A 22,698-nucleotide genomic window follows, 5' to 3' on the forward strand; every position below is an offset into this window, starting at 1 on the left:
ACACCGTCTAAGGTTTGAGAGAGTAACAGCTGCTTAAAGTCATACCAAGAAACACATGGATGCGGCATCTGGTAAATAGCAGTTCAAGTGTGAACGGTTCAGTTCGGATCCTGACCTCCAGTCTTCAGACGCTTCAGCTCTTGTGGTCTGGACTTCATGGTGGGAGTCCTGGGAAAGCTGATACTGGAGCAGTGCCTGCAGGCAGCTTCTGCTGAGGCAGATGAGATCTGCTACTCCAGGAAAAGTGTGGTTTTCATTTAAAGGCTCTCGAGGTTTTCCATCTTCCTCTCCCGTGCTCTTGTTAATCACTCCTGCTCCTCTCTTTAATCATTTCTAATCTACAATGTCTGGAAGATTATTACACTTTACGTCCAATTTGAGAAATTCTGTTTTCATGCATGCAATCATAATTCATGCACAGCACATGCATTAAATGCTGTGTCAGTGATTGCTGGTGTGATTGTGTTTGTAATTATGGACTTGGTCTGTAAGTCTTTCAATCAACACATCACAGTGTAAGATGAATTGTCCAGCTGTGTGTGTGTAGGTGGGTCACGTCCTCTTACTGCTCTGCAGTTGATTAAGGCAGTCAAGAACTTGCTTGTGATGTGTGGACGATGTGATTCTAGGTGTATGGCAACAGCAGGAACCACAGAAGGCTTTTTGAGATACTTGACAAGCATCTGTCTTTCCGTTTTGCCTCTATCTGATTGTCCTTCTGCCAAACTAGACTTTGAAGGTGTGTACTTACGATTAAGGGCCCACAAACGAGAATGAGCTGAGGAGGATTCTGTAAATAACCAATGTGCAACTTTGGGGAAATCATTATATCACAGCACCGCCTCTTGCTTGCTCCTGCATTTGCTGTCACCATCTTTGTCATCGTAGTCGTCTGCTTGTGGAGTTTGTGCACCGTGCACAAGCAAGATGTGCATGCTCCACATCTTATAGTCGACCTGAAGCTACTTATTATCTGACTGAGGCAGGAAAGGCTCTGCTGTCGTGTATGTTTCTGCAACACTGTCAATCAAAATCTGGTTCCACTTATCAGAAGCCTAGCGTCCGCGCCCAACCCACTGCTCCATTGACTCCCAGAGAAGCTGAGCTTCCCTGGAAGTGACGTTTATGCCGCATTTGTCCAATCACCGTCGAGCTCACAGCAGTGAAAACAAACCTATTCTGTGTCGTCACATACTAGACAACAGTTGAAGATGAGCTCCAAGCAGTTTTAATGCGGAGGCTGCTACGGGAATACCAAAATCACGCAAGACGATACGTCATCCGCGATGAACAGCTGATTCTGAACAAACTAGTGACACGTTCTAATCACGTTCTACCGCACGTTTAGTATTGAAATGTAAATACAACACAGCACATATTTGACTACATTTTAGAGGAAGCTGAGCTTCCCTTGTTTTCCAGGTTCTCCGGTTTCCTGCCACAGTCCAAAGACATGCAGGGACATAGGACGCATGCTGACATAGCTGACGCCTATCACCCTATGTCAGCTGAGATTGGCACAGCTCCCCCGTGACTCTCATGTGGAGGATAAAAGTGGTAGAAGATGGATGAATGGATGAGCTTCCCTTGCTGTCTTATAGCTATCTCCACTGGTGGATGTTGATTGAAGATTAGAATTCTCTCTCCCAGCGGAGACTTCAATGCCATGCTGCTCACTGTGCAGTCACCATTACTCTGACCCACAGCTGGTCACACTGAGAGACAGCTGACATGAGAGGGAGCTGGAGGAAGGATGGAGACATATAACAAGGAACAAGAGGAAACAAAACAGACGTGAAGGAAGGACTTAATGGGGATCAGGATTGAGCTGAGTGGCAGTGGAGTAAGAGAACACAGGACAGGAGAGGAAATGGAGCAGGCAGGGGGAAGACCCTGAGTGTGATAGCGTCATGCTGGATTTACGCGTGTTTACATTCCACATGCACATATGCCACATCTGCATACCTCCATCATTACACCCGTCCCCTCGTTCACTAACACATAGCAATGACCATTTGCTTACATAACCACGCAATTACTTTTTTTTCTACTTTTTTTTTCATGAAAGATTCAGCCTCGTAAAAATACAGTATTAGTGAGGACCAGTCTAAGTTTTCTCAACTCAATTATTGGACTTAGGACATTTTGGTTGGTCCCTGCTTTCTGACCCACATTCAAAGGATTTAGGGTTAAAGTTTAAAGGTCAGGTCTTGACTGTGATGTGAAGGGAAAGGGGGGGATGCATTTGTGTCAATGAGTGTCCTCACAGTAAAAAAACACATATGTGTGCAGGCATGTGCTTCAAAGAAACACAAGAGACAAAGGGAGTGTTTAGAAACATGTTAGGATCGCTGACATGAATTCTTAACAGTTGTTTTGACATACAGCAAGTTGTCAGACACAAAATGGTGGTGGACTGACAATGAAAAGTGAAAAAATGTTATGTGATTGTGGATTAAAAAGGGAAATTCTAAACCATAATCAGTCTTCAGTGCTCTTTGGGAAAGTATCCTACAAACCAGTATTGTCACTTTTTAGGAAAATAAGTAACAAGTACATTTACCTTATCTTAAATTATACAAAAACTATGTCAGGTATATTAAATACTCCACTAAACTTTAAGTACAACTATAGTATAATTACACCTCACAAAAAGAGGGCTTAGTGAACTAAGTCCAAATAAAGGTCGGTAGACATGCAGTCAATCAAAAATGCCAATAGTTGCAGACCAAAAAACAAAGAGTCAAACACCAGATAATCACAAACTAAGTTCTGAAAGGTTCAGTGGATGCAGATTTAACGGACTGGCAGAGGAAGACAGGTAACCACTGGTCATTTACTGAGGTTAAAACTATATTGCATAAGATTTAAACATAAACATATGTCAGTTTCATTCAAACCATTGCCACACAATTCACAGCACAGCGCTGATAAAGCTTATCACCTCCACATGACTGTTAAGATCTTTGGAAGTGATTTGTTTACTGTGAAGACAGGCAGAGACGACAACAACAACAACAACAACAACAACATTGTGCTGATAAAGCGAGAAAACTGCAAAAAAGGTTGTTGGAGTATGATTGAATATACAAAGTAGGGCCCATGGAAAGTTTCAGAAGTGAATTCTACTGCTCAGCAGTTCTAGATGAAGGCCAAGACCAGAGGGGTATTCCAGAAAGCGGGTTATGTGAGAACTCTGAGTTTGTTAACCCTGAGATGAGGGAAACTCTGAGTTATCCATTCCAGAAAGAGAGGTAACTTAAACTCTGGGTCTGTTACTGCGGTAACTTACTCTGTGAACATAACCTGCTCGCTGGCTAAGAAACCCAGAGTTTCTACCCGTCTTCTCCCACACGAAGAAAGCAGTTAGACATGGATTGCCCATTCATTAGAAATCCAATCGACATCGAAGCCGTATTTATTAGAAATGCATTACGTCGTGAGAGAATCTTCCGACCCAGATTAGACGTTTTGATTAAAAATAAAAGACAAATTCACATGTGATTTGGTTCTTCTTTATTCTCTAAAAGTACAAAAGCAACAGTCAGGATTTGTAATATAGTTCCAACTATTAACATATTTCACATATTCACCTGTTTCACCATGACAATGCACCCACCTCAACTGGCGTTCAAGTAATAGAATTTACAAGTCTGTTTTTCTGATTTGCCAGTCCAGGTACACCATTTCTTTCTCGGTTTTCATTAGGTGCACCCTGTACAACTCTTTTACCGGCAACTCGGAAACATATGGACGACATTTAATTCCTGCAGTTCTACATACAGATTTAACATGGTATTGACCGAAAATCTCACTGTGTCAAGCTGTGCTCTAGAAGTTGATGGACCCTCCTCTTGGTGATGCCCAACCATGTTCTGTTGAAGGACAAGAATGTGCTAGTTTGTCCATTATCTATGCTCATCACTTCAGTGTACTAACCCTAACCCAAACTCCAAATTCCACTCAAGAATGTAAATGAATATGAATGGGTAGAGCAGTGCCAGTAGCTATACATAATATTAAGACACACTTCAGTAGACCCCTCCGGATCTCTCCCTGTGGCAGCAGACAGCGTCTCCTCCTCCTCCTCTATCTATATCTATATCTATATCTATATATATCTATATATATATATATATAAAAAAGTTTTATTTAAAAAAAAGACATAAGTGTATACTTGCATCTGATGTAGGCACTTGTGTCCTGGGGGGTGACAGGCTCAGATGAGCTTACCCCAAGGATGCCTTCAGACACAGGGCGACCCCTGTATTGGCTGAGAGCCAGCTCCTCCGCCTCTGACAGAGGTGGTGGAGGTGGCCCTCCACCCGTTTTTCGGGCCTCTGCCTTCTTTCTGTTGGCTGAGCAGAACTCAATGTTTGCAATCTGAATTAATATTTACATTACGTTTAATAGCCTTAGTCAATTAAAAATAAAAAAAATAAATCAAAGTGAGGTGCAATCATAGCCTAGCAAAATATGCCTTACCTTTTTGAATGATGTTTTTATGTTTAATTTTGAGCTGCTTCCAAGTCCTCCTTTCTCCTGTTGGATTGCACCTAAATGAAAAACTCAGATTTCATTCCTACTTATATTCATAACTATAGGCTATGCTACGATCTTACGGTTAAATGTTACGTCAATGGAATAGTACATTCAAACTTACGCGTTGACTCGGGCAGCAATTTTCTCCCATGCGTCTCTCTCTCCTTCGCTGCTGCAGCTGTGTTGCATTCGCAGCGAAATATGTGCTCATATTCTCCGTAGCCCAGCATAAGGATCTCCAACTCCTTCGCACTGAAATAAGTTGATCTTTTTTTTTTCTCGGTTGTCATGGTGACTCGTGGTATCGGGGCTCCATTGATGATGGCTTTTTATAGTGGTTGTGCACACGCGTACCTCGAGGTTAACATACTCAGAGTTGATTGAACTATCTCAGATCAGCTGTTCTGGAACCGGATACTCAGAGTTTCCCGACTCAGAGTAAGTCAACTCAGAGTTCAGGGATAGACTCAGAGTGTGTTGAACCTGCTTTCTGGAATACCCCTCTGACCAGACAGAGGGAGAATAATAATAACAACAAAAGTTACACACTGCAGCTTTAAACGACACAGGTGAAGCTAATCTGGGTTAAGCAGATAAACCTCAATGGTGGGAAAACATAGGAAAAGAATTGGTCTCAAACGAGTAACTGTTTAAACAAAGGATGAATAATGTTATGAAAAACATGACCCGAGCGAGAGCAGATGTTACATCTGAGATTATTGTTACACGGCAAAATACTTTCCATGTTGTGCTACTTGTACAAATACTCCATATTTAGCTCGCTCAGAAGGAGGGAGCTGGGCAGTTTGGAGATGCAGCGGAGAGGAGGACGAGGGACAAGATGAACAAAATCTTACATAACTCTTCTTACCCGAGGGGGAGCATATTCAGCCAAAGAGTTGCCCTCCCCAAGTACAAAACAGAGCAGCCATTAGGCTAAATAACAGCATATAAACTGCCTCACAACCACAGCCACTGTTACTGACTATATTTTATGTATGCTTATGCATTTCATCTTGTATTTGACCCTGCATTGATTTTTATCTTGTGTTACATTTTATTCTTGTATTTATTATTTATCATTGTCTATTTATTATTCAGTGTATTATTGCTTCTGCTGCAGCAACACAAACAAGTTCCCCATTGAGGGATTAATGAAGTGACATTCCATTCCATTCCATTCCATTCCATTCCATTCTATTCTATTCTATTCTATTCTATTCTATTCTATTCTATTCTATTCTATTCTATACAAAGTCAGTTTGCAACCACGATGAGTCACAGAATTTTTTTTATATCCAACAACAACAACATATAACACACACTCAGAGCTGGACCATAAACTCTTTTGGAGGCAGTCTCCATTTATTTGCTAACAGAAAGTGTATAAACAAACAGGATACACACCCTAATACAGAGGTCCCTAACCACCGGGCCACGGACCGGTATTTTATTGATTATCAGAGTCTGAAAGATCTTTTATTTTGAAAGAACGCTCGTCTCGGTGACGTGATATTGTACCTAAAAAGTAAAAAAGAGTAAAAAACAAACATCTTTGGAAAGGGAAAAAGGCCCATGGAGGAGACAGAAGGAGAAAAAGAGTCTTCGGCTTGGACAATATCAGAACTCCTACATGAAAATACGGGTTAATCGCTACAGGCGATTGTCACGCACCAAGCCCGCTCTGCATAATAAGTGTCAACAGGCTAGCAAATGAGGCTATGACAGAATATCACAAAGTAATAACAGCAGTGGACAAGCTGCAATCAAATAAAAACACCCGGCAATAAAGTCATAGCTTGAAGAAATGAAGGCGATGAAATGATTCCTATTCCATCTGTTTGAGCCAGTGTTGAGTTCATTTAGTTTAGGGTTGGTTTAAATGATTGGATGCACGGCAAGTGGAAAATAAGCGTGCAAACCACTTCTTCTATTTTCTGTAATGAATGTATATAAATGTGTTTGTGTTTTTTTTTTAACTGTTCTGTGAATGAGACTCTCGTGAAACTGCCACTTGCACATAAGCCAGTGTGAGCTGTGCCACTGACCTTGTAGAATGGCTTTGTTGCTGACAGAGGTTGATGAATGTCGATCTCCTCCTGACCTTCAAAAAAGAATAAATCAATAAATAAAGACATTGTTACTGGAGTATATGAATAGATGCTTTGATATTCTCTCACCTCTTTAAAGGTAGTCTTGCAGAATGGGTTTAGGTGATTATTGTAAACCTTATTATTCTACTCGACATTCTTAGTTAAACACTGTGTATTTCTTGAGGGTCGAGGTCACTCGCAATGGGCTACAGACTAAGTGGATTTTGTCTAATTCTCAGGCTTTATTCGCATTCTTGTCGTCACATAATAAGTACAGAATTTGAACGTCTGCCCACATACGAGTATACGCGTCTTGAGTTAAAGTGGCAGAGCCACGTTCTTTTGTTTTTCCTCTCGTTTTAAATGCTAACCAAAAGGTCTCTGTCATCCAGGCCGCGGTCATCCTCAGGAGTTAGCTGTAGGCACAAGACATAACTGAAAACACAGAAAAGGTTAAAATATTGAAATGCAAACGTTGAGAGTGAAATATCCAACTAATAAAGGAAAAGGAAAACACAGCTTATTTGAGAATATTTCATAGAAAATATGTTTTTCTTATTATTATTATTCTTGGGATACAACATTACTCTTTCTCAATCTTCTGCTTTTGGCATTTTCTTTCCATTTGGTAATTAACAATTTTGACGAGTTGCATGTAAATGAGGGTGCGGCTGGGACGAATTGTCACTTCACAATATCATTTTGTCATTTCAATGTCAATTTTCCTTTTCCATTTTTGGCTTCAAATGAAGTTCCCTCTCGAGTATCAAGAGATAAATAACGTGTCTCTTTCAATTGTAATCAACTGATTGTTGTTTTCTTGTCACCAGGGTTCCATGTTGCCAAGTTACCCGTTTCCCACAGTCAATGTACCGAACCACGCTCACTACACCATCGGCATTGTCATCATGGCCGTGGGCATCACGGGCATGCTGGGAAACTTCCTGGTTGTATACGCCTTCTGCAGGTACCGTGGGCTTTTTTGTTTTACGTGTAATAAACTTATGACAATTGTCGTTTAAACTTTGGATGCATCAACATAATGTGATAATGAGGTGTGTAATTAATCATAATTCAATATGAATGTCTCTCACTATCTCTGTGTGTGTGTGTGTGCGTCCATGTGCAGGAGCCGGAGCCTGCGGACGCCGTCCAACATTTTCATCATTAACCTGGCGATCACAGACTTCCTCATGTGTTTCACCCAGACACCAGTCTTCTTCATCAACAGCATGCACAAGAGATGGATTTTTGGAAAGAAAGGTAACACATGACATGACATCACATGACATAAGCTGCATTTACACCAAGTGGTGAAATGCTAAATGAGTTAGCTGCATCAGCATGACATCACAACAGCTGCTTTGGCTCGGTCATCTAATTCATCTGCCCTAACAAAGACCTGTGATATTTCATTTATCATACATGTGCATGCACACACACATCCACAGGGGTGAGTATAGTTCCCTTCCCCTTTGAATGCAACCTATACCATTCAATTAAGATTCCACACACACACACACACACACATACAAAGCTGCTTCCCTCTATTATCACTCTCTCACAGCAGCAAAGGTTTACTCTGCAGGATTCCACCTCCATTGATCATAAGGAGCAAGCATGTCAGTAACGTACGGGCACATTTCGGGGTGTTTGTTATGCACAAGTGTTCAACCTGTCGGGAACAGAGGCGAGGATGTGCTTCTCTCCACTAAGCAAACACTGATAATAAATAGGAGCATGCATTTTCCTTCAGGACGCGTCGTGACCTAAATGAAGACACCCCGTCATTGTCAGATCTGGAGCTCACGTCTCCATTGTGGTTACTGCGAAAGGACTTTCCCTTATTTTTAAATCACCACTGTGCACCCAAACACTCAAAACCCTATTTATTTCTATTTAACCTTTTACATTTTGCACAGAGTTACATAATGAGATGGTCAAAGATAAACGAGACGAATAAAAATCGCCACTTGAGCCTTGCCTTTGTTTGTGTTTATCCATTCCACTTAAAAAAACCTTTTTAATGACAGTCTTATTTTTAGGGTGTCAGTGGTAGGATCGACCACTAGACAATGACTGGACAGAGAGTTGGTGTAAGGCATTCATTGCCCCTAAAGGATAAACTGTAATAATTTTGTTGACCCTCTTTTTTCCCCTGTAGTACCATCTCGACCTTTTCAAACAATTATTGCCCCACTAAAAGAGCTTTTCTGAGCTGTAATGTTTCGTACCACAGCGCCAGAGCAAGCAGGAGCTGATGGCCACGGGAAAAATGAAATAGCTCTTTGGGGAATGTAAACATAGTTAATGTGAACTGAGATCCAAGCTCATGACTCTAACCAATATCTAATTAAAACAAATAACATTTTGTCTGACGGAGGGTTTATCCCAGACTGACAAATGTATGACCTATATAGAGCAGGGACGGGACTAACCCAAGAGAAAGCTATAGTCTTGCACGCTCTTGCTCCGTGTTTCAAATTTTAGTTTAACTGAAAGTAGCCGATGTTTTGGCCTACAGGCATCGTGACACTGATAAAAACACCATAGCTGTGCGTTCCTTTTTTTTTACACTACATTACTATATACTCTGTCTTCACACACCAAATGCAATGTACTAACATTCAGGATGTTGAGCTACAGCTACATCCTAAACATAAGTGCGTTGTACTCACTGTAAGAAATATTCAGAGCTAATATAAGCATTATATATCCTCGTCCATTTAAAAGTTAACCACAACTGCACCCAAGTTGACTCACACGTGTCATTATCTTGACTTGATCACGACATCGTGAGATTCGCTGATACAACAAAAAGACCTCTCCAGAGAACAGCTGGAGAGGTCACACACACACACACACACAGTCAGGGACGACTGACATAAAGGTACTGCGGTGCATATTTAATTACCTGAGTGGTATTTGTTTGAGTTTCTTCACACAAGCGACACTCTGAGGATTTTGTCTTTGTGCTCGGACGCGATGACTCGGCGCTGTGACCACATGATGTACGACAGGTTGATGGTAATCATACACTCGGGGGGCCTGAGGGCCTGAGGCCCATAGAATCAAGATTGTGTGTTTGTGTTTCGTCAGTGTTAAGGCTTGTGCACGTTCCCACATGTGTGCGTGAATGCGCGCGTATCCGACTCCTTGAATACATTGTGCATAATAACAGGCTGGATTGAGAACAGCACATTATGCCTACATTATGGGATGAAAAGGGACACGTTAAAAGTCAACACAGTGACAGGCTCTGAATGAAGCCGCGCACAGTATGTAATAGCTTCATCACTGTACTGTTTGTTCGACGTGTTTTAAATATATATGAAACATTAATAGTGTATGCTGTTTGTGAATTTCAAACTCTCCTGTCCTTGCAATTTTTAACCCACTTCTCTTCTGCACTCTACCATCCATTAATCTGTTATTTTTAATTTCCCTTCACCTGACAGCAAACCCCGGTTGGAATTGGTCTCCATTCCTTCGTCTGTTAGTGAATTGTACCTTCTTGTTTCCTGTTAATTATTCCATCTAATACGATTTCCTTCTTTCTACTTTCTGTTACTCTCATAATGTCTTTTTTTTTATTCTTCACCATGACATCAATAGTGAGGAGAATTTAAATTTGGAGACGTAGACAATGGATGGATAATAATGAAACTGTGAATGTCCTCTGTGATACAGATCATTATATCTTCAGGAGTTCAGAATTTCCCGCATTGCATTACATTAAATGTCTGTGGTGAGTTTCAATTTCAAGCTTGCTTTGTCAGTTTCACAAGATATAGACAGATTGATTGTTTTTTTTTAAGACTGGAGAAAGAAGATCACTTGTTAAACACAACAGCAAGGAAAATGCACACATGCCGGGCGAAACAGCTGCAGGAAAGAAAATGTGTTCATCCTAAAAGAAGAAGTCATTAACACTTCCTCTTTATTACATCTTTGTCCTCCCAACAGGTTGTGAGATATATGCCTTCTGTGGGGCACTGTTTGGTATCTGCAGTATGATGACTCTGATGGTGATCGCGGTGGACCGATACGTGGTCATCACCAGGCCTCTGGCCTCCTTAGGAGTGATGTCTCGCAGGAAAGCCTTGAGCATTGTGGCTGTAGCCTGGGTCTACTCCATGGGCTGGAGCCTCCCCCCCTTCTTTGGTTGGAGTGAGTACAACAACAAAGTCTTCAGAAATGACTGTGATTCCTCTGAGGGATTTCTTTTTACTGACATTTTTCCCCGAGTACTTCCATCACTTGTCTTTTATTGTGTCAGCAGCTCAAATATGTGCTGAAAGGTGTACTACGATAGACCTTGCTTTGCCCTTTGTCAACATGCCAAGTTCATTTATATTAAAATCAACCATCAGTGCTCCAATCACATCATAGTCATTTGCCGCTGACGTTACAGCAACCCAGCAGCATTTGAGAAGGTTATTGAGTCTGTAATGTATGCTCCCAAATGGGAATTAACTGACTTGCAGGAACTCAGTAACAGGTCCTCGTCGTTCTCAACGACTCAGACTCTTGTCAGCGCAGAATTTTAAATTATGGCAAGACCAATTAGCCCAACGAAATGCAGTCAGCTGGGACTGGGGGATGTGTGGGAGAAAATGCCAAACATATGCATTGAGCTGTATTACACATTAGTGTGAGTTGTTGCAGGAGATTGGGACGATAGGGTGAAATTACAATCAATGACAGGAGTGAATTTAACTTCTGCATTTAAACCATCCTTATTAATCACCAGTAGTGGACACACACAGTGCAGGAGAAGTGGGCAGCACACCACAAGCCCAGAACGCAACAAGGGTTAGGATTCCAACAGGCAACCCTTTGCTTACAAGCCCATTTCTCTCACCATGAGACTCAGCTGCATAAAAATGAAGTGGCAGAATGAAGACAGAGAATAGTAAAGGGCCAACTGCAGAGCCCTGGGACACTCCAATAGCAAGTCCCTGAGATGCCAAACAGGCTGTTCAATAATTCATTCATTCAAAATGAAACTCCATAGACTGGAGGATGAATAATTTCAGTAATAAAAAAAAAAAAACATTAATGCAACTGTTAATTCTTTGCACGTGTTATTATTTTGCAGATGTTTGAATGATAAAAAACCTTTTTGAAATACCACAAACTATAATGTTATTCTCACAAATAGACAATTTCACCAAATTTGACCATGTTTTCTTGTTGAAGATGTGCCCGCTCTGTATCTGCTCTGTATCTGCTCTGCTTGAGTGGCTTTTTTCCACTGACAATTGTACAAAGGTCTGCGGCTCCCACTGCCACAACAGCTTAACACAACGTGTACTAAAGGTGACATATGGCTTCTTTTGATGTCTGAAAAGGGGGAGAAATTGTGCGTCTTGTTTCAATGCACTGTTGAGGAATCGTTATGTCCACATTTGTAGGCTAGTTGTGTTCTATAATGTGTAAGTAAAGACACAGTAGAGTGTCTTTTTGTGTTGACTGTTGTGTGAAATGAACAATGTGGATCTATATTGGTGAACCCTGTGGCAGAAGCCAATCCAATCTCTTCTAGATAGATTTTGCACTTAGGTTCCAATCAGCCCAAGCATGAGTGATGGTACAACAAAGAAAAGCCTGCAACACAATTTTAGTCAAACATGCAATAATAGTTGCCACATTGAAGAGATTTTAGACCTTTTATTGTGCACCATTTATTCATTTGGAATGTCAAATGAAGTGCGCTGTGCAATTCAGCCGCCTCAGGTTATCATAAAGAGAGTGTTCATATGGATAACAGCTGTCAGGACAGATATTACACATGAAAGCAGTTCAGTGAAGTAGCACAAACCTTTGCAATGCAGAAACCGACACAGAAACCGGAATTGACAAATGTCATGGTGTACAACCGTGTTGTCCCGCAGGTGCCTATGTCCCAGAGGGTCTCATGACGTCATGCTCCTGGGACTACATGACATTTACGCCGTCTGTCCGCTCCTACACGATGCTGCTCTTTACCTTCGTCTTCTTCATCCCTCTCTTCATCATTATCTTCTGCTACTGCTGCATCTTCAGGGCTATCAGACACACTACACGGTAAGTTCATGGACAAACACACACACTGTTTATTGTATTTTCCTTCTCATGTGGAAGTCTTATGTCTCGAGATTTGCTAAACTATGTGCCATGCTTTGTTTATTTTCCTAGAAATGGGTGCATCATTCTCAAAAATTGACATCATGTTCTATTAGAGAAGAGCTGAATCTCACAATTGAGACCATTCACTTATAAATCGAGTGAGAGGTAGAAGCTCATTTTCCCATAGTCTTCCATTAAAACTGAGTTATTTTTGCAACCAGCAGAGTCGCCCCCTAGTGGCTAACTGATTATTTATTTAGTTTTCTTTGCTTCACTTTTCTACGACGGACTATTAGGGTCACACATGAACACATAAACACATTTTGCCATCGCTCTCTCTGATGGACATGTCGAGACAAAATGTTAAAATTAAAGTCATCATGTCGACTTAAATCTCGAGATGATAATTCATTCATTAATCTCATATTCTAAATATTATTTTCTTCATGCATGGGCCTAATACTCTATATTCACTTTTATACACACTCCCACATGCACATATGAAGAGAGACATGGGTGTCTGATACATTTGTCTGTGCAGCTGCAAAGACACAGTATAGACGATGATAAACCTGTGAGCACATATACTATATATCATTGTATCTTAATGGATGCTAATTTTGTAGAAAACAAACATGTCATTTAAAATGACAAACTGTAAAGAAAGAGCGAGCTTTCTTGACGAGGCGAGCATGTCTGTGTTTGACAGAGCGATAACAAAAATCAACTGTGAGGGAACCAGAGACTCTACGAGGAGGTTCCATAAGATGAAGACTGAATGGAAGATGGCCAAGATTGCGCTCATTGTCATTCTGCTGTTTGTCATCTCCTGGGCACCTTACTCCTGTGTCGCCCTCACTGCATTCGCTGGGTAGGTGTGTATGTGCACGTGTTTTAACAGTGTCTGCTAAAGAGACAAGTTCACATGAGCGCAGTCCAAAACCCCCTGTATAAGAACGAAAAAACTGCTGCTGATACTTTAGGGTTGGCAACAATGGATCACATGACTGACGGCATGTGATCATTCATTGTAATGTACCCAGAAGGAATAATCACAGACTCCTCATTCTCCTTCCTGTGCAGCAATACTGGAAGAAGATAATATATAATAATATATATATAATGATATATAATATAATATAATTGTATTATTTGTACATGTTAATGGCTATGACGGTGCTAATGCAAAATGCCGTTTATTGCATGTTATTGTACACTTTTATCAAACTAGAACATTGCATTGTGATATCACCAGAGACAGATTTATCTAACACTGCAACTAAACAGCGATTAAAATAAAGGTAAATTCATTCAAAAGTGAATTCATTTGGGTGAAGCTTATAAAAACGTCTTTTATGGAGCTTAGAATTCTTTCGACATTTGTTTTTAACGTGATTTCCATTGGAGAACATTTGTAAGTCACTGCAATATTTATTTATTTATTCAAAAAAAGCCAGCAAAAAGGGTGTGAAAGGTGTGACATTAGGTCTATTTTTTCATAGCTAATGACTGGATGTGACACTTCACACCCTGCTGTAGCAGTGACATCGTTGAAAGAAAATGAATGAGAACATACAATTCTGAATGTGCTGAATACATTTCCAACTCCCTCTCGACTAATCTTGTCCAAGGGAACATTCATCCATCACTGCCCATGTCACACAAACATGTTTCATTTCTTTTCCTCTCACCGACCTGTCTCCCTGCTCCTTCCTTCCCCTCTCCCTCTCTCTCCCTCTCTCTCCCTCTCTCTCTTTCTCGCTCAGGTACGCCAACATGCTGACTCCCTATATGAATTCTGTTCCTGCTGTGATCGCCAAAGCATCTGCGATTCACAATCCCATCATATACGCTATCACACATCCAAAATACAGGTAGGATGCACCATCGGGCTGAAACAATTACTCGATAAATCGGTTTGAGTGTTTTTAAGCTCCTTTAATGTGAATATGTTCTGGTTTCCTTACTCCACATAAAAAAGAAATCATTCAAACTGAATCATTTCTGTGGCATTTGAGAACATCATCATTTCCAGGTTTGAGAAACACTGATCAACATTTTCTGACATTTTATGGACCAAACCATTACTCGATTAACCGTTTTATGAAAATAATCGTTAGTTGCAGCCCTAATATCAATATAATAATGTTGCACATATTGTTATCTAAGTATAATAACTGTTTTATTATATTGCACTGGACTAAATGACATAATACCAAAAAATAGATTTCCAATGTTCCATCCTTTGGTTTATTTGTCTACCTCTGCAGCAATGTCAGTTTTCTTTATTTTTGCTGTGAGTCTTACACGCTGAATTCTTAGTATTGCTGTTCCTTTTACTTGCAATTGCCAATTTTCCAGTTCAGCACTAGAAAGAATTATTGTAATAGCTTTATTTTTGGTGTATAATTTTGTTTTTCTGTGCTGTAATGGTGGTACTGTGGTTGTTGCAGTGTACTGTTCAAAGTGATTCATTCCCGTTACGGCACGTGTCTGTCTTGACTGCCACTTGCGTCATCCTGTACAACATAAATTATACTTTTTCTAGTCTCTCTCACTCTCTCTCGCACTTTATGTTAGAGCAACATCCTCAATTACTAGATTATGCTGGATCTGCCCCTGAAAAGACACAGATTACTGACTGAGTCTTTCTTCACATTTCTTTCAACAATCACTGACATTATTGGAGCGCAGCAGAGTACACAAGCAGCCAACGCTCCATACAATAGAGTAAATAATCTGGTCTTTCTCAGATTCCACTTACTGAGAAACTACAGTACACGCGAGTGAACCCAAGTGAATCAAGGTTCTACTCATGCAGCTGTAACATGAAATTAGTTTTAACCACCTGAAAATAAGAATCATATAGATATGTGTGCTAATATTGTAGTTGTGAGTGCAAACAAACATATGGACACTGATTAGTGTTAAAAACAAATGAAACTGCTGGGAATCCGACGACGTCAGCTAAGGAGGAGGTCTCTTATCTGTCCTGAGGATGGACTGTGTTCTCACACTCTGAGGAATGTGGCCACGTGTGTCCTCAAACCACCTCCAAATGTGGTTTTCTGTGACGAGATGTGAGGAGTGTTCAGACCTGCACTTAGTGTGAGCTGGACACATATTAATACCATGTCGGCTTTCTCAGTTTCTTTGCAGTGTGGGCAGCTGTAAAGCCACAAAGTCCTTCATCACCCAAAGTGTAGTTCTCTCTCAGATCGCTTGACGGTGAAAGATTATTGTGGAATTATTGTTGAGGAACATTTTATATAATACAAAAACTATGCTTTTTATTTCATATTTTCCCCTCCAGGTCAGCACTCAGCAGATACATCCCGTACTTGGGAGCGTTGCTGTGCATTACTAGCAGAAACCGTTTCAGTAGCAGCTTCCAGTCCACGCGCCAGTCGACCCTCACAAGCCACTCAGAGAGCAAAGGCCCCAGCAAGCTCCGCCACTCCTCCCAGTCCGAGAGTGAATCAGTGAGTGTTCCTCATATCTAATATGGTATGTCTCTGACTAACACTTCCTATGACGAACGCACAGAGTCACAGGTGGCTGACTTTTTTCTTTGCCTGCGCGCATGCTGTCTCAGGCTCGCTTCTCGGACACGGAGGACGACTGCTCGTCTCGGACGACCGTCACTCGTCAGCTGTTGGCTGATGTCAAACAGGTGCGCCATCCGAGCCAAAGGGTAAAGGTGAGAGGTCACAGCGTGAGCGATTTAGAGAAAAGGCTGCCCAAATCCCCGCTGACCCAGCCTTATGTCATCACTCACAGAACAAGATAACATTCCTGTACATACATATTTATTTCATATAGAGATGTATACATTGAGTATTAAACTGACGTCAGAAGGTCAGACCTCATCTAACTTTAGCGAACGCGATAAATTGACTAAGACTGTTATTTTCACATACATTATTAAGCTTGTTGGATGAGCTTACACAAGCTAAAGTGGTGAGAGGTTCCAAAAAACAAAGTATTAACAAAAAATGAGTACGTTGCTTAATTGGAGAATTTTGTCATTACATTAAAGCCGATCTCATTCCTCTCCTCTTGAACTCTCAAAGTGAGGTCATGTTGTTCTGGTGTCTTGTTTAAGTTAAGTTTTACGCCGTGTTTACATTTGGCATTTCACGGTCAGGGAATCCATGAGGTCATGTTGGCTGGAGCCCTCTTAGCGTTCAGTCTGCTTGTGGTTAATAACAAAGACTATTTAGCATGTAATCTGATGAGGTCACATTGCTGAGGTGCCACTGAATTGACTCTGAACTGGCCTTTTGCTCCTTTGTAGAGTTTGTTTGTTTCACTTCATTCAAATGTATATTTACGGAAAAATCTAATGAGCGTATTTTTGAAAAACAAACGTAATGTCAACATCCTCTTCCACATGTTTGGACTTTAATGAGACATTCCGCGTCACACAACCTCCATGCACAGCTTCTCGCTGTCTCTTCATCACTAAATGCAGAGACAAGAGTGACATCAGACCTTCTTATGTGAAAGTGAAACTAAAAGGTGAACATTTGTTTCGCTCCTTTGACCTTTTTTTTTTTACAAAGCGTAATGAATTGAGAGTTAATGCAGTTTGGGACGCAGAGCAGCTGTGAGCCACGCACACATACTTGTAAGCACGAGAGTTGCATAAAGGTCAGTCATTAGTTCACCGTAATGTGTCGCTGATCGCTGAGGTCAATGTATTAAATCAGCAGTAGGGCTAACTTGGGCTGAGCCATTAAGCATCAACTCCAGTCAGTTTACAGAAAAGGAGATCATCATCATCTGACCCGCATACAAGAGAAAGTCACAGTGTTATAGATTCCACCTCTCGTCAGTGTACTGAGAGCGCATACATCATTTAGGCTGTGACCTACACGGCAACCTTTTAGCCGTTTAGGGTTTTAAAGAGGATTGATGGAAACTGGAACGATAACAACAACAACAAAAAATGATGACATCGCCTATAAACCACGTGAATCGCCATCCAACCTTTGACTCTTGTAGTCAAAGCCTCATTTTGAGGGAGCATTCTATTCCAGTTGTGGAAAACATGCAGCCTTAACTCATCACCTTTGCCTTCACTCTCACATTTGTGCTTTGGTATTTCATATTGTGTTATTATGTTGAGGTTTTGGTTTTGTATGCCCAGTGGTTCATGTGAGGCTGACCCAATTAAAACTACAAGGTCGTCCTTTTGAGCGCGTCCAGTATATGGAGCGTGTCCGTCTTTCTGTAATCATCTTATTTTTTTACATGTACGCACTTATGCATGCACACACATACAGGCATGCGCGCCAGGTTCATTGAGGACTCCATTACAGAGGGTCCATAATCTAATCCAGTAATCTGGGAGATTCAGGCTTAATCCACAGATTGCAGTGGCATGAATCAGTGTTTAATGATGACTGTGTCTCTAGGAGCTGCTGCCTCCAGCTGCTTCCGTCTCTGCACAGAGGAGGAGAAACTTAAACTTTTCTCACAGTCATGCATAATTGCACTGAAATGTACTTTTGCACACACATTTTGTCCATTTGGTCTTGATTTAAAGGTCCGATGTGTAAGAATTAGTGACATCTAAACAACTCTGTCCACTCTTCCATCCTTTTAGGATTGTGTTAACATGACCAAGATGGCAGACTCCTTAAAGGAAGGCCCTATGTAGAAACCTACATAGATATTACACGCTGGCCCTTTAACGTGTTGTTTTTGTCTTATTTTAATTGCATTATTTTACATCTTATCATAAAGTCTGGAAACGGTGAAGCTAAGACGTCACATGTCCATCTTAACATTCAACAGACGGTATGGGTCAGTGATGGGGAAACATATTTTTGTCTTCTGACCACAATAAGATCCCTATTTCCATCATTCTGTCTTTAGTAAGCATGTGATCCAAAAGTCCAAATCCCACAAAGGCCCTTTTGAGTGTAACTAACACTAAATTGTTGTGTTTGTGCACATAATGTTCAGACTCTGACAGAGCCGGAGGACATCTCCATGTTGGACATCAGTCTGCTGCCAACCGGTCATCTGCCTGCTACTGTAAGAGTCCACCATACTCTCTGCCTCCTGCTCTGCACTGTAGATGATTAATATACAATTAAAGCCACATATAATATATAACAGCAAATAGAGTACCATGTCAGTCCTGAATATGGTGTTGTCCATGTTATTTCATTTATATAAATTGTATATTTTATTGTATTTATTATTTATTTAAAGAAAGGGACGATGCATATTATTCATAAACATTAAAATGTTAATATGCCAGGTTATAGCCTGAGGCTAATATCTGCCTGTAGTCCCATGGCAGGTTGATGTTATAAGGGATGAAAAATTAAAAAAATTAAAATACATTCAGGGAAAACATGAAATATAAAAGTTACATAAAGGAGGAAATCCTGCAGAATAGAATAGAGTATAGGAACATAAAGAAAGAACATTTTTCTTGTACTTCGTTCACTTTCATTGTCACGGTGTCACCTCCTGTTTAGTATTTAGTTCATGGGCAGAAGAAACAAGAAAGAAACCATGATTAAAGTGAATATTTGTCAGTTGTGTTGCTGGACATTTTCCCCCCCTCTTATGTCAAAGTCTATGTAAACATCATCTGTCACGATGCTTTGAGGCATTTCCTTTTGTTTTGGACTTATTGAGGGATTTGTCAGCGTTAATAAAGAGAGGGAATTGCTCCGTCCTCATCCCTGAACTTATTATTGCGATAGAGCCATTTGAAGGGGCATGCAGACCATGTTTATGCTAAAATAAATATGGAGGCCGCTTTCGATCCAATCAACTGTTCTTTTCATCCCGGTTCATTCAGATGCGGCTGTTTACGTCAATACTAATCGAAAGCTTAGAAGTGTTATCCTGCCATCCTCTGCATTGACTTTGACCATGTAATTATGACGGGGTGTTTTTCCTCCACTGACAAAAGCTGCAAAGACAAACCCATTGACTGTTTCACAGAAACTAAAAAAAAAACAGTGGTATTCATTTTCCATTCTCGTCTTAACATGAAATTCCGGTTGTCTTTGCTGCTTTTGTTGGTTTGTATTTAGGATTTACAGATTTAGAATACTAGGATTTTATAAATTGAGGGTAATTTATGTTCTTACCGAGAGTCTAGCAGACTAATTGCTTCCCCTCCCCTCAGTTATTCTTGGCTGAGCTAATGGGCTGCAGCTTATTAGATGGATGAGAGTGGCAGAGATACAGTACTCGCACGTTGCTTTCAGCAGAGAGACAAATATAGTATATAGAAAATTAACTATTAACAAAGTTACCACTTAAAAAAATACCTGCTAATCTGAAATGGCTGCTTGACTGCAGGGGTGAGTGATACGGCGCTTTTCCATTATACAGGCACGACACGGCGCGGCACGGCTCTACTCTTCACTGTTTGTTTAGTTGTCCATTACTATAGTAACTCCTCCACGGCTGCATGGAACTGCCGTGACTTTGTTTTATACACGACACACACAAACTAGTGACTAGTGACTTGTAAAGCAGTTGTTTTCGGGGTAACTGAAACATTAGAATCAGTTCATTAAAAAGATTTGTTCCCTGAGTCGTTCAGGACAGAAATATGGTGGAAGGGGTTACTTCCTGTGACTAAATACACCTATAGGCTCCTCTGTCAAATATTGAGATTTTAAGACATTTCCTTGGTGAACGTTGGAGATGTCAGGATTTTAAAATCTTTTTCAAGCCTCAAAAAGTCTGTCTGGTCTTTCTTGCTTATTGTTAACCATAAAAGGGCCAGTAAATGTCCTGTAACTAATTGACTTTGCCCATTTTTCCAGAATAATAGTGTATTAACAGTTTAAATATGTTTAAAAGTTTTACTTCGAAAAAATATTGTAGTTGTACACAGACACCAGATTTTGCATGTTCATTTGAAATTTGAACATATTCAAAAATAATATTTGTTTGAGTCTTTGTCTCAATGTGCAAAAACAGGCCAAAACATGGAAACTTATGTACAGGTGTTTTTCCAACGCTTCCAACTCTCGCCGGCTTCCTGCAACAGCGCGAGTAAGTTTGATTCTTGTGTCGGACGTCGTGCTCATGGCTCTTACGGTGACGACACGCTCTGACCAATCAGTGGCCGGCAGTCTGTCGACGTCACACATAGTATCGGCTCAGCTTGCGTGGAACCTCGTCAGAGCAGGCACTAACAAAAGTACCAGGTACTATCGCTAATGGAGTCGCGCTGTGCTGGAACTGGGTAGTGGAAAAGCGCCAGTACAGTCTCACTCTATCAAGAGAAATGTGGGAGGTCATTCATCAACGCTGCATCTATTTCAAGACAAGTGTTGATCAAACTTTATTCACTACCTTCACCTCCTACTCTTATTTTGCTTCTACATCCAATCACCTATGCAGAGTCACAGCTGAAATACCTGATCACCTCTCTCTCTCTCTCTCTCACACACACACAGCAAGATAAACTGATGTCGCAGTCAAGGCCGGGGACCGTGTGTAAATCCGCACCATCCATCATCGTCACCTCCATATCCAGCCCGTCCATACTGCACAGTCCTCCGGGTTTTCATGGCAACCACAAAAGGACCAAAACTCACAGCTCAGTATCCAAGGAGCCTCTAGACGTCGCACATCTGGAGACGACGGAACTACAGTGAACCGCTGGACAAAAGTGCAATGAGAATGTATAAGTGTGTGTATGTGGGTTTGTGTTGATACATTACAGAATCCCCCCCCCCCCCTCATGGGACGTTTCAATGCCAGCATTCCGTTTGTGAGTGGTGGTAACTCCAAGCCAGAGCATGCCCTCGTACATGTTTTCATCTGTGAGCAGTAAATTTATAAACATGTGTCCGTATTTACAGATAAAAGTATGTCACGATGGTTGAAGAGTGTTTAGGACACAGCTGGAGGCAACAAATCAGCTTTAATGAGCACCATGGAAAAAAAGGTTCTCTCTATAGTCAGGGTTTAGATTTGAATCTCTTGTAATCGGACTTTTACAAAACAAAATATTTACATTCATTATGTAATAATGGCGTTCATTCAGCTTGTTTATAAGCAATATCTTTGGCAGAGCAGTGACACGACTTTGTTTAAATAACTTTGGAAGACGACCCCGGAGCATGTACGAGGTTTGCTTGTGCTTTTGTTCCCTATAGTTCCTATTATCACTTTTTGTGTTTTGGATCGATTACTTGAAAAACATGTGTTTGCATGTCTATGTATGTGTGTGTGTGTGTGTGTGTGTGTGTGTGTGTGGATTGGGGGGGGGGGGTCTAATATATAAATGCACATGTGCCTCCCCGATCAGAGGTCAGCCCGTGAATTCAAAACTGAATCAACCATTCACTCTCACAATCACACCTACGGTCAATGTAGAGTGTCCATCTCACCTCATCCCCATATTACATGTTTTTGGACTGTGTGAGGAAACCGGAGAACCCGGAGAAAACCCACGCACACACGGTGAGAACATGCAAACTCCATGCAGAAAGGCCCTTGTTCTGACCGGGTCTCGAACCCGGGTCTTCTCGCTGCAGCGGCGAAGTGTTCGACAAATGCATTTCAATTTTCAAATCAAGGAAATAATATTAACGTTTAAATGTTTGCTCTCTGCTGTCTGCCCTCCACGCTAAGCTGGATAATTAGACACGTACACAACAGTACAGAGAACGCCATTCATTTCTCTCCTCTCCGGCTCTTTGTCAATGATTTTTCCAGTCCTGGTGACATGAAGTCACAGATCAGATGTCACAACACAACCACAGTGACTCCACACTCGATAGGCGGACGTGTTGCTGTAACTGCCATAATAATAATGTCTCCACTGTTTTGCTGTGTTCCAGAGTTGTTATTGTTCACCATCGTGTCTGTAAACCTGTTTCTTTTCTTTTTTTTTCTCTCCACTGTGGTGCGTTGTCGTTTCCATTGAGACACCTTAAATTCGCTGCTTCGTTGA

General features: G+C 41.0%; 1 protein-coding gene across 4 annotated transcripts in view; it reads left to right on the forward strand.

Annotated features, from left to right (window-relative positions):
• LOC131449021 (melanopsin-A-like) overlaps positions 1-22,698 on the forward strand; it is a 24,165-nt gene extending 1,467 nt beyond the window's left edge. The window contains exons 2-11 of one of the 4 annotated variants that reach the window (XM_058621942.1): positions 7,466-7,602; positions 7,765-7,898; positions 10,602-10,805; positions 12,533-12,704; positions 13,456-13,617; positions 14,513-14,620; positions 16,060-16,228; positions 16,342-16,440; positions 18,720-18,791; positions 21,194-22,698. In XM_058621942.1, coding sequence (XP_058477925.1) covers positions 7,466-7,602; positions 7,765-7,898; positions 10,602-10,805; positions 12,533-12,704; positions 13,456-13,617; positions 14,513-14,620; positions 16,060-16,228; positions 16,342-16,440; positions 18,720-18,791; positions 21,194-21,394 — 1,458 coding nt within the window. In that variant the 3' untranslated portion in view covers positions 21,395-22,698. Of the gene's footprint in view, positions 1-7,465; positions 7,603-7,764; positions 7,899-10,601; positions 10,806-12,532; positions 12,705-13,455; positions 13,618-14,512; positions 14,621-16,059; positions 16,229-16,341; positions 16,447-18,719; positions 18,792-21,193 lie in introns of all 4 variants that reach the window. The other 3 variants (XM_058621943.1, XM_058621941.1, XM_058621944.1) reach the window with 3 other exon arrangements.

Source organism: Solea solea, chromosome 21, assembly GCF_958295425.1.
Source record: "Solea solea chromosome 21, fSolSol10.1, whole genome shotgun sequence".
NCBI classification, from domain to species: Eukaryota; Metazoa; Chordata; class Actinopteri; order Pleuronectiformes; family Soleidae; genus Solea; species Solea solea.